This window comes from Numida meleagris, chromosome 2, assembly GCF_002078875.1.
Source record: "Numida meleagris isolate 19003 breed g44 Domestic line chromosome 2, NumMel1.0, whole genome shotgun sequence".
NCBI classification, from domain to species: domain Eukaryota; kingdom Metazoa; phylum Chordata; class Aves; order Galliformes; family Numididae; genus Numida; species Numida meleagris.
In genome coordinates this window covers 23,439,483-23,452,272 of record NC_034410.1, presented here as the reverse complement: position 1 = coordinate 23,452,272, position 12,790 = coordinate 23,439,483, and the positions used below count along the sequence as shown (strand labels likewise).

General features: G+C 44.8%; 1 protein-coding gene across 3 annotated transcripts in view; it reads right to left on the bottom strand.

Annotated features, from left to right (window-relative positions):
* The window catches only part of PPP1R9A (protein phosphatase 1 regulatory subunit 9A), a 134,240-nt gene extending 121,456 nt beyond the window's left edge, over window positions 1-12,784 (bottom strand). Inside the window, exons 1-2 of one of the 3 annotated variants that reach the window (XM_021386252.1) lie at window positions 12,601-12,784; window positions 9,949-11,599 (exon numbers count right to left, since the gene is read on the bottom strand). In XM_021386252.1, coding sequence (XP_021241927.1) covers window positions 9,949-11,409 — 1,461 coding nt within the window. In that variant the 5' untranslated portion in view covers window positions 11,410-11,599; window positions 12,601-12,784. Of the gene's footprint in view, window positions 1-9,948; window positions 11,600-12,037; window positions 12,220-12,600 lie in introns of those variants that run through there. The other 2 variants (XM_021386253.1, XM_021386254.1) reach the window with 2 other exon arrangements.

Below are 12,790 nucleotides of genomic sequence, written 5' to 3'. Positions count from 1 at the left end.
GTCCTGTTTGCATCTTCCGTTCAGGTATTTATACACATCAATCAGATCCCCCAGAGCCTCCTCTTCCCCCCGCTGAACAGCCCCCGCTCTCTCAGCCTCTCCTCACAGCACAGAACTTCCAGTCCCTCCATCATCTCGGCAGCCCTTCCTCTGACTCTGCATTGCCCAGGTCTTTCCGGCACTGAGGAGCCCAGAACTGGACCCAGCACTGCAGGTGTGGCCTCACCGACACTCAGTGAGGGGCAGGGTCACCTCCCTTGACCTGCAGGCAGTACTTTACCTTGCTAAGCTCAGGATACCATTTGCCGTCTTTGCAGCAAGGACATGCTGCTGGCTCATGTTCATTTTGTTGTCCACCAGGGCCCCATGCCCTTCTGCACCAAGCTGCCCTCCAGCCCAGCAGCACCCAGCATGTCCTGGTGCTGGGGTGGCCCCTCCCTCGGCGCAGGACTCTGCACTTTGTGACATTCCCGTCAGCCGACATCTCCATTCTGTCAGTTTTCAAGAAACCTCAGTATCTGCTTTTCCAGGCCATACTTCGTCAGCTTCTCCATAAGGATGTTATGTCAGAGGCGTTACTGAAGTGAAAGCAAATTGCTATCACTGTCCCTTCATGCGCCAAGCCAGTCATTTCATAGCAGATTATCAGGCTGGTCAAGTGAGACTTCTCCTTTTTTATGATCAAAACTTACTGGTAATGACTGTATCAAGCACTTGTACTTAAATACAGTAAGTAGTCATTTTTAATCTACAGCTACTAAGGCTGGAAATCGCTTTACTGAAGATCAGGAGAAAAGAAGAAAAAAAATCAACTCAGTTTAATGGTATTTCCCCCTTCACACATATTAAAATACTGACATAAAAGCAATGTGCAAAACATAAAGAATATTGCTTTCAGTCAGCCTACCAGATTACAGAGGTGAGACAAAACTGAGCAACAACTTCAGAGGAAATTACTGGGCAAAGAAGAAAAAGCTGTGCGCTCTGGTAGTCTCATGCTCTTAAACACCATACTGAAATGCTTTCAGTTTCATTAGTGCACTTTGCCACATTTCATAGAATCACCAGGGCTGGAAAAGACCTCCAAGATCATCCAGTCCAACCGTCCACCTGTCACCAATATTTCCCCACTAAACTATGTTCCTCAGTACAACATCTAAACGTAATTTCTAAATGTCCAGCTTATGACTACTGTATTTTTTCAAGGGTGCTCAAAAATCTCCAAAATCACGAGTTCGCTCTGGTCTGCCCTTGTGAAAAAACTGCAGTGTTAAAATATTCTGATTATTCCACTTAAGAAGTACAAGCACAATGAAGTCTACAGGACAATTACTTAGTTCAGTGCTAATGAACAGCTATCTTTGGGCTCCTAGGAAGGAGGAGCTAACAGGAAAATATCTACATGGATATCTCTAGATATGGAGATTCTGACCTATCTAAGTATGTGAGTATCTAAATATGTCAGTCCATCTTAAAAAATGAGTGCAAATTTAAAAGATGCAAAGATGATTAAAACCTGAACAAAACCTCATGATGTTCGTTTACCATGAAGGCCATGATCTAGCTGAATTAGGCAGGAGTTTGGTAATATGACTTTCAAAAGCCTCTATAGCTTATTGCTTTTGAACAAATAACGTGAATAGTAAGACACGTTATGAAATAAAAGGCACCAGGCCTACAGACAGCATAGAGTGCATACAAAAAGATATACTTTCAACCTGAACCGGCATCTTACACCCTTGAGGTTACGCACTGAATGCTCAGGTAGATGGAAACTGCAGAGAAGAACATGAAAAAGTTACAGATGTGCACACGGTAAGAAGCACTGCTGCAGGTGTGCTAGCACAAGGCATGGTCCCAGAGCTAAATTCTGCATTCACACCTTCCACTGACTTTGTGGAAATATCTGAGGGAGCTGACGGGTCCCTTGAATCAATTTAGTGAGCAAAATTAGCTTCCGCTCTCACTAGAATACTCTCTATATAAAAAGGACACCAGAGAACAACAGGTGTCATTTTGTACCATTTAACTACAGGAATAGCAGGTACTTTTTAAATAGATTATTCATGGCCTGTAAGTTCAATAGTGCTGAAGGAAATTCCATACCTGAGGAGAATTAATAGACGTTGCTAGACAATACAGTGGCCTATTAGAAGCATAAGAAAAGAGAAGGAAATTGCCTGTGCCATTGCTCGCTATTACAACTCTTTAATCTCAGTTGGAAAATACTCAATTCTGCCTTAAAAGAGGAACACTGCTACTTAGTTCTCAAGTGTTTTTTCTTTATGAATATACCGGAGATGCAATTATGCTCTTTTTCAGACTTTGCCATCCCTCATTGAGCAAGACATATTTATTAAGCCCTCTGTTTTATGACAGAACTAACCAAGAAAAAGAAAGATTAAGAGCAGCAAGTTGCTGCAGCTCTCCTGCAAATTCACTCATCGGAGGCAGAATCCACCACAGTCCTGATGAAGTCTCCTTGGTGAGTTACAAAAGGACATTCAGAATTCCCCGTCGCTACCAAAATATGTTGCTTCATGTACCTAGAATGCCATTTCCCCTCCGCACAGCTGCATCGCACTGCGGGTTGCTGCTGTCCTTCTGTGCAAGCTACTCACAGGCTGGCTTTCTTCTCAGTTCTCCCTCCCTACAAAAGTCACTAGTTTGCAGTGAAACTGCATAGCCCATCAATCATATCCATAACTCAAATCCTCCCAGTCACACATATTTTACCACAGTCCTTCTATGTGATGCTAAGGTTTCCCCACTTGCTGACATAAGCAACTGTCGCTAGCATGTTCCAACTTCCCAAGACAGGGCTACTGAAATTTTTAAGGTCTTCTACCTTATCAAAGGCAGATACTAACTTAGTCTGACATATGCTACCTCTCATAAATTCATCCAGATGTATTCTATTTTGCCATTTGCCTCTCTGCCTTTTATTATTCTTTTTTTCTCTATTGCTTTGCTATAGAAAAAAAGAGATTGATAATTTTCAAGCTGCCAGAACAACCTCTTCTCTGTATGTTTTGAAAAATAGCCAGTGCATTTGCTCTTTTACAGTTAAATATCATCTCTGCTTTTCTATTGCTGTTTGTTCTGCTTCTTTTGAAATGTATGTTCAAAATTTTCTGAAACACGACTTCTTCCTTCCAACCACCATCAATCCTGAGCACTAGGACCTCTATTCATCTTCATCCCACTCTAAGAACTTCCACCATAAGAGTTTCTTCTTGTATTCGTTCATTTCACTCTTAACCCTGACTCCATGTTCAGCCTGACCAACTGCACTAAAAAAGAAGGCAAAATATTAAAACACACTGGGGGTGATAGCTCTAATCACAACCTCATGCTTACTGTGCGATGCCTCACTTCCCCTCCTGTTGCATATTCAATGGATAAACAGCTTTTCACTAGTTGGATTATTTTCCTTTACAAGGTCAAACTCCGCTTGACTTCTGGCAGCATCTTATTCACACTTTAAAACTTCTGAACTCTATGACAACTTCCATTTTTTGAACAACCACTTTTGCCACTCCTTGCAAATTCTTGGCTAGCTTCTGCTATTCTCTTTGGCTGACTTCTCTTGTAGTCAGGTCTGCAGTTCCTCTGCTCATGTACTCTGCCTCTTTCCGGAATGCAAATTCTGAATGCAAGAGGTTCCAAGAACCCCACCGTTAGCTCCCTTGGCGCTTTGGTTCACCTCATTTCAGTCAATTTCCCTACAGCTTCTCAGTCCGCATTTCTGAAATTCAAAACCTTTAATTGGAAAACCCTTTCAATTTAAACCACATAAACCTCTGATTCATTCAATCAGTCACTCAATGCAAACGCTTTTTCTACAAATGGCTCTTCTAGAATGTCCTCTGTGCTTATAAAACCAAGTTCAAAGGAACAGTATTTCTGTTTAGTTCACTATCTGTGTATGAGCACTGCAGCCAGGAATAAGTGGTCCCTGGACCTAGCAGTGCAATTCAAGTCTCCACAACACTCCGTGAGCTAGACAAATAGCTTTACTCCATCTACTGCACTCCAATATAGTTTCCTTTACATTTAATAGAAGAAAACTCTTCTGCATTTAAAATTATCGTGCGCCATGACTCCCAGTCAGTGAAAGCATACAATCCCAACTCAATCATACACCTCACATATGAGAGAACTATATGGAAGAGACTTACTTTTTAATGTCTAAAATAGCAACTTGTTCTGTAATGCTTCACCTTGTTGTTCTCTACATGAGAGCATCCAGTCTCCTTACAGGAAAATGCCTATTTCTCGTTCCCTTCCCCATCAAAAATATACAAAACGTTTTGCCAAGATTCTTGTAACAAAGGTAGCTGAAATACAGAGCTAGGTCCCAGAAATATTCCATATATCCTAGCACCAGAACAAATAAACTAGTTTTAAGCTGTTAACTTCTACAAATAATCAAAGTTTGCATCATAATCTCTGCAATACAGCACATTTTATGACTACTTAGTCTGTAGAATTTCCCACAGTTCATAACACCTGAAAAAACACATAATGCCATTTTACATAGTGTGTTTCAAGCTACCTAAGCATTAGCTCAGTATCCCAAGCTATTTTATAAGTGAAAATTAACAGAGCTGTTAAACAGCTTTCTGCCAGTTTTATGGAGTTCAAACACCTCCATCATGGTTCAGTGTCGTTTTCAGTATTACAGTAGGAATCAGCAACAGAGTCTAAGCTTACTTATTTCCTGGTTTCACAGAATCATAGACTCACCAGGGCTGGAAAACACCTCCAAGATCATCCAGTCCAACTGTTCACCTATCACCAATACTTCCCACTAAGCCATGTCTCTCAGTACATAGTCAAAGCTGCCTTCCACTCCTCCTGTTGTAAGCAAAGCATGGACACAGGAGCCAGTGAAGAGAAGCAAATTTAAGGAAAGGACAACACTATTCCAGTGAGTTCAGAAGGAAGCTGCACATCTATATTTCTCTGTAAGGATTCCTAAATAATCCATTCAAAATAGCTACTCATTTTAAATATCGGACAGTCTGTGGATCCCTTCTGCAAGTCCTCCTTTGACATCTGCCATCAAGAAATGCGTAACATGCACCAGGACCACTTCATTTATAGAACCATAGGCTCAATGAGGCTGGAAGGGACATGTGGATATCATCTAAACCCAATTCCGTAGTCACTTACATGAATAGAAGTACTGGCAAGGTTGGAACCTGGGACCGTAATTGCTTGTGGAAAGGTCACCTTCACTTACGACTTCCGTGAACCAAAGTATTTGATCAAGATTTTAACAATGGATAAATGCTATACTAAACATTGAATCAGCAAAGAAATACTTCCTTTTTCAACACTAACATTTAAGAACATTGCAAGTGTACCTTATTTTGATGTTTACTAGTCAAATCATATTTTGGACAGCAAAAATTACCAAAGTGATTGTAGAGTCGAAGTGTTTGAGACCATTTAGAAACCTAAATAAGTTTCCGTGAGAGAAATGAGGAATAACTAAAGGAAAAGATGTACTCCTGGAATTGATTTTTACTGAGAAAAAAACAGCATATAGTTCCTAAGAAATTTAAAAACAACTAAAAGAAATACAAATGTCATTTATATTTACACTGATCTCCAGTCACAGCACTTCTGGGAAAACCTCTTCAAAGGCTCACATGAAAAAAAAAAGCAAAGCACACCTATACTATAGAAGTACACCTATACCTGCCAATACTGGCAGAGGTTATGAAAACATAAGAGCTGGTAGGAACCAGAGTTTTTGTAGAAAGCTTTGGAATAACTAAAAAATTATCTTCAAAACAGACTAAGAACAAAACTTCAAAAATCTCTTATGAAACATCTACTTCTTTCTCTCCCTTCCTCATAAAGTATCTTTTTTTCATATAGAACAACACAAAACCTACAAGTTGCATTCTGAAAAGATCGAAGTTTTTCTGCTTTACAGGAATATTTGTTTTTTCCTGAATGAAATAACTTCTGATAACAATGCGAACAAAACACAATCTTGAAAGCTGAAATGCTGTACTTATGTTGAATGACGAGAGAGAGGAGCAACCTATGAAACATGGACACCAGAGATTATAACCCTTTTCTCTGAAATTAGCTGAAGTATGGATGTTCCATCCACTGTACACTTTCCACTCCTGCTACCTCCTCTCCCACTGACCCTACAATGCAGGGTCCCCCAAGGAAGCTTTGTGCAATCCTGAAACTGCAGGGGCAGCTCTAGGCTGGCATGCTCCTTGCACCCCGAGCTCCCTCCCATCCACGATGCAGTCTGATTGCACCCTACCCAACCCCTCCTGCCCCTCAGCTGTGCTGGGCACAGTCCATGCAGCAGACACCAATTTCTGCAAGCAGCTTTGAGTGGTTTATCACATACCTCGTGCCAGAAATAGGGTATTGACTGGAGATGTAGCCATCAGCTATCGGTATACCAGACGTGGAGGGAGGAAGAGAGGTAGGCATTAACCTTCCATCCTAATTCTATCCAAGATGGGGAAGGATGGCTCAAAGAGTCTATGATGTATGTGGACAATTAATACACTTCCATTTGCTAGAGCGTGGAAAGTTAAGAGCTAATGAATCGCGTGCTGCTGGCCAACCCTGCCCAATTATCCCATAATGTCTGGGATGCAGTGTATAACAGAACTCCCAGGCAACCCTGCAAAACTCAACAAAAGGCCAACAAACCACAGAACTTCTGTGCTTTTTTTTCCTTTTTTTTTTTTTGTAGAAAAGCATCCCTGAGAAAATTATTTGATTGCACTTTTTTTCTCATCACACTTACAGAACGTTTTCACCTCTTACACTTGGGAGTTTCAGCTCTACCACCAAGCAGATACCAAACACCTCAGCACAAGAATGGTCCAGTGCTGACCAAGGCCTCCATATTGCTACATAGACACTCCACATGCAACCAAATTGCACAGACCCTGATCAGGAACATGCAGACTCATGTCCACTCCCACTAGAAGCTCCTTCTTGCCTCCCTTTGGAATATTTGTATGACCAGTACAGAGCAGACACGCACACCTGCTGAGAGCAGCGATACAGTGCTCCAAGAACCAAGAAACTCACCCAGATGGAGACAGCCCCCATGCAGCCACTGACTCCAAGAGAACGGAGGTCAGCACATAATCCCACAAACCTAGAGTGGGGTCCCATGGAGCACAGGATGGCTGAGAGCGAATCACAGCCTGTAACAGCGGAATTTCCTGTAACCGTTGTCCTCTGCGCTTCTCTCCAGAGCAAGTTTCTAAACAAGTTCCCTGCTCAGGTGATAAGCAGAATTCAATTTTACTTTTTCAGAGCTCACCTGTAGGAAAACGGAGGTATGATACTGCGAAATCTGCACTAAGCATCTTGAGCCTGGGTGGAACTGCTATCTACCAGAGCATTTAAGCACAAATTGCTTAATTTTAATAAAGGCTGTACAGTTTTCATCAGTTCAGAAAATACTCCTGAATTGCCTTGTCTTTTCCTCTCTCATGCACCATATGTATAAGACAAAGTTTCAGAAAAGTATTAATGAAAGAAGAAATTCTCTCTAACCCATGAAGTGGACAAAACTGAAAAAATTCTTACACAAGCGTCCCTGTACTGCACAGCTGAAGTGACCTGCCTGCTAAATTAGTACGGTACAATTGCAAGAGGGGGACAGAACACAGGACTCTGTGCACTGATCACTGATAGGTATTTGCTAGACAGAAGCTGCCCCTCAAAGCCAGCTCTCAGCCTCCTAGCAGCGTGCTGAAATAGCGAGGCCATCAAAGAGGCCACGCAGGAGCCCATGGGGACAAGGTTCTGTCTGCAGCTGCCTCCCCAGGGCCCTGCCTGCAGCAGCATGTCCAGGGCAGGGCACGGGGAAGGGCAGGCAAGCAGCTTGCTGTCCTCCACAACTCGGCTGCGCTTCTTCCTCCCACGAGGTCTCGCTTCTGCCTCCCCCCAAGGCTGGCAGGCTGCACGTGTTTGAGGGGCACAGGACACAGCGCGTCACCTCTTCCGCACTGCTTTCTCTCAATGCAGCTTCTATTCTGCTTTCCTCCTAGCTACAGCGAAGATGCTAAAATAATTAAAGACGTGATTCTTTTACTTTGACTAAGCTTCTTAAGAATGCTTTGTTCCAAAACCCATGACAAACGCACTCTTTCATTAGTCAAGCAAACGACTCTTAGTGCATTTTCCTGATGGACTGTTCTTATCACTTGACAATATACGACATAAACGTAGCATAAAACACTTGAGAAGAAAAATGTTTTACCTAAATAATAAGAGAATATTTGATGACAGTTCAGACAGGGCACAGCAATACACCAATGCCAATGTCCCTCTAAGCTCTTTCAAAACAGCAAGAGCAGAAAACCCTACCATCCAGAGTAACGTCACTGCGGACGCTTTCCAAATTCTTATCTTTTCTAACTATAATAAATATAATAAAGCCAGTTTGCACGTGACTGTAGAAGGCAGTCATCGTATCTGTTAGTGCAGCCAGAGGGGAAGGAGAGGGAGGGGGCACCTTCCAGAATCCTTTGCAACAGAAGTTTTCTCTGCTTCATCTCCAAAAAATTTAAAGAAATTCAGCTCGTTTAATTACATGAATAATCCAGAGGGAGCACAAACACTGTTTGAATTTTTGGTCAATGACACAAGCCTGAATAAAATACTAACAACGAAAAAATTCCATTATCTTGGCACTGAATATTTTGTTTCAGTCTGAAAAACGGTCTTCTCCAAGCATGAAGAGCACACGGCCATTCCCCTTTCTCCATACCCCAATTCATGGATGCCAAAACCTGCTTGCTTCATTCAGATTGAAATTTCCTAATACAACTATGCATACCCTACCCTAACACAAACCACAGATGGTGCAAACACAAATTTTTTACAACACATTATTTCACATTCAATAGTAAAATTTTTTTAGTTGACTTTGTGATTTCCATTACTAAACTTACACAGTAACAGTAAAGCATATTTCAATGAAAGATCTTTGATTTAAAAATGTGTACGTTTCAAGTACTCCACCAGATTTAGCCTTTCAAGAATCCCTTCAGAAAAAATGACTGTGTTTCTGCATGTTGCACATGAGACCATGTTCCTTAAGCACAACTTGGAAATAAAGTGCTTCTATACATAACTCCAGGACTCCACAGTGAAACGCTGCTATAAAAACATGACTAGTTATTCCTTCCTGGCTGAATAGACTCAAAACAGTCCGCATTCTTGCCTGCAGTTTCAAGGTATTTAAAAACAAACCTAGAAGAACTCTGCAAGAAACCTAGCCTTCATTAGGTGTTTCAGTCAACCGACTTCCACCTTCCCATAGCCTCTTACTTGCACTGACATACACTAAATACACACATATTAAGGTCTAATAACACTTTAAAAAGTGAAGATGCTACTAGAAAAGGTGATAGCGATTCAGATGCAGAATATTAACAGCCCTTTGCTATTGAGACAGACCCACTCTACAACAGCACACTGTACTTCATGGCATAGTGTCTAAACACAGTGACTTAGGAACATCTGAGCAGAGCTGAAGCAAAGCCATCCAATCTAAGGAAGCTGCAATTTCAATGGAAAAAAAACAACAACCAGCACAAAAGCCACCAAACACTCTCTTCTACATTCACCATGTGATTAAAGCTCAGTTGCATCCGTCAAAACATCCATGTTAAAATTCTCAGACTCCATAGCCACCATTCTCAATTTCGGCAAGCTCAGACAGCCACCAGGCAGCCCAGGAAATGACACAAGCTAATCAGAGCTCAGCTTGATTGCTTCATTTAGGATTACGCTCACTAGCTGACTGCAAAAAAAAAACTATCAAAAGATCCTCCGCAATCTTTTCAGTACAAGTTCAATTGTCAAAATGTATTTCAAGTCAAGTTGCCTTTGAAAATGAACCAAACTGCTGGAAAAGAATGCAGGATACTTTACCTTAATTGGAGCACGGCTAAACTGTATTTTTCTGTTGGCTGGGATTTCATCTTCATCTGGCAATCCATTAATCTCTGAGTATTCCATATCAGGTTCGTAACAGTTATTCTCATCGCTGTCATCCTGGTCATCCTGTTCGGTCCCTGTCTCTCCCCAGTCAGAGTTATACCTCGACCGTACCCTATACACGTTGTAGTCGGAGTGCATGTACACGTGGGAACTCTGGAAATCATTCCCATCTTCATGCACTTCTTTCTCACTTGCCTCATCATAATGGGTCTCAGCAGCATCCGAAGCAGCATCTGTTGCTAAATCATCTCCTGAAACTAAATTTCTTGGTATTTCTGCAGCTTCAGGTCTATCAGCAATACCCTCTGCGTGTTCTGATTGTTCCTTTTGTCGCAATGGAATTTCTGTGTCTGTTTTTGCCTTACCCCTGGCAGAACTGTCTGCAGACCTTTCGCGGTCAAGAACCAGATCCTGTTGACTCACCACAGGGCTCTCAACAGACTCAGCCCTTATCTCTGTGTTTTTCTTGACTTCTTCAGCTGTTTTTGAACCCGGCACAGTGCCCGTGGTCACCTTCTGTCTCAGTGCAGGAGGCGCGCTGTTATGCTGAGAGTGCTCGGCAGACATCGCACCGGATCCCTGCTTGGCTGGCGGAGACCATGTGCCAGCATCCTTCAATGGGCTGAAGCCCTCAAGGTTTGCAACAGGGGAGGGGATGTTTGTGACACTGGATGAGAGGTTGAGCGGGTAGTGACCGGTTACGGAGTATTCTTCGTTGTTCTCTGACTTTTCTAAAACAACAACATTGTGTGAGTCGGTGTTTTCAAAAACCGCACTGAGCTGACTCACGGTTGGAGAGACAGTCTCTGTCCTGGGGCTGAGGCTGTCCAGGGAGTCAGTGCTGCCCCTGTGCAACTTGGAGCTGCACCACTCCTCCGCCAGCTCGTTGGAGACTGCCTTCTCCTTCTTTGGGGAATAGCGATTGGAGTGTCCCATGTCATGAGCGTTGCGCTCAAACATCTTCCGCGTTTCGGTAAACTTGGAGTAAGAAGGGCCATCATGGATGGTGTCAAACCTGCTAATCCTCTCTGAAACAGAAGATTCCAATTTTACAATGGAACCGTCTGCTTTTTCTACAAACTCTTTGGGCCTGTTTCGTCTCTGAGGTGATGGAGGGCCACCCTTCCCCCTGGTTTTGGGGGCAGCTCCAGCACCTTCCGTGGGCTCCATGCCCATCTGCATGAATAAGTTCTTAATCCTATTGACATTTGAGCCATATTTCCTTCCCCTGCTCTGAGAGGCCTCTCCTTCCTCTTTCGTTTTTGGGTCTCCATCTGATTTCGGTTTGTCAAAGGTGCTTTTCAGGGCCTGGAACTCAGTTCTGTAAGCATTCCTGTGAGGAGAGGCACTTCGGAGGGTCGATCTTTCTCCCGAAGACTCTGTTTTCATCATGTTTACTTCAGGAGAGCAGAACCAGCTTACATAGTTTCCGCAGAGCTGCACTCAGTGACCTGTCCCGGCCCAGGCTCAGGAGGTGCTGCCTGCGGGCAGGGCCATCCCCAGCAGGGCCGCAGGCAGGGGCTAACCCAGCTAGGGCACAGCGGTGTGGCCCAGGCCTTCCCAGAGCAGCAGCGGGCTCAATCTGCAAGAGAAAGTGGGGTGTTCTCAATCGTGCCATGCACTTGCACCTCTTTTAATCTAAGCCATTATCTCCCTTTACTTATTAGACATATTTAGTAAAAAAAGGTAAAAAATACAACCTAACGATACACAAACACACAAGAACTTTGTCAATGCAGGCTTGGTGTTCTACAGTGTAAGAGTGGATTGTCACATTCACAAGGAAGTATCACGTCACAAACACACATGCACAAGAAAGGCAATGCATTATGAAAAATATCGCTACTTCTGTTATTGAGCTTTTCTTTAAATAAAATATTGCAAACGTCTGAGCTACACACATAAAACTACAGTAATATATATACAGTAATGCAAGGCAATTCGTGCAAACGCGACAGCTCTGCTCCCCGAGGCAGTCTGCAACCCGTGCTCTCTCAGAAGACCATAAGGGCTCGAATACCATTACACTCAACGCACGCGGAGGGGCTCTTCCAAGCCACGAACCGGCAGCCCGAGGGAACCCGCAGTTAACATCCATGCCCGAAGCGGTGCTCAGGGAAGCGAGCTCCCCTCGCAGAAAGTTGTCCCGTGTCGGGCAGCGCCCAGCACCTCGCCCAGCCCGGCCCGCACCCTGGGGCTGCCGGCCCGCACACGCTCCGCAGCGTTTCCCCTCCGCCGCAGCTTCGCGACTCCGCCGCCCGTGCGTGCCCGCCCGAGTCGGGCGCTGCGGGACGACGGCCGCCGCTGCCCGGACCCGAGCGGGGAGCGGCGATCTCTGCGGGAGCGCGGGGAGGCCCCGCAGAGCGGGCGGGCACCGACCCCGCTATCGGCGCCAACGCGGTCTCGCCGGCGGAAAGGAACTTAAACCGAGCGGACGGCTCGGAGCCCCGCGGCGGTTCCTCGTGGGCGGGCGCACCGGGGTGCGCGGGTCCGGAGGCAGCACCTCGCCCGGCCGGGCCCCGGGAAACAAAAGCGCGGTGCCGGGCTTCCCCGCGGCGCCCACCCCGCGCTACGCCGCCTTACCCGGCCCGGAGCCGCCGCCGCTCCGCCAGCGCCCGCCTCAGCGCTGCCCCCGCTGCCTCTCAGGCTCTCCGCAGAACGAACGCTGCCGCCGTACGCCTGACAGGAGGCAGCGACCGCCGCGGCGCCTCAACGCCATTGCAGGCGGCGGCGGCGGCCGGGGCACCGACACGGCTCCGCGCTCACACCCGCG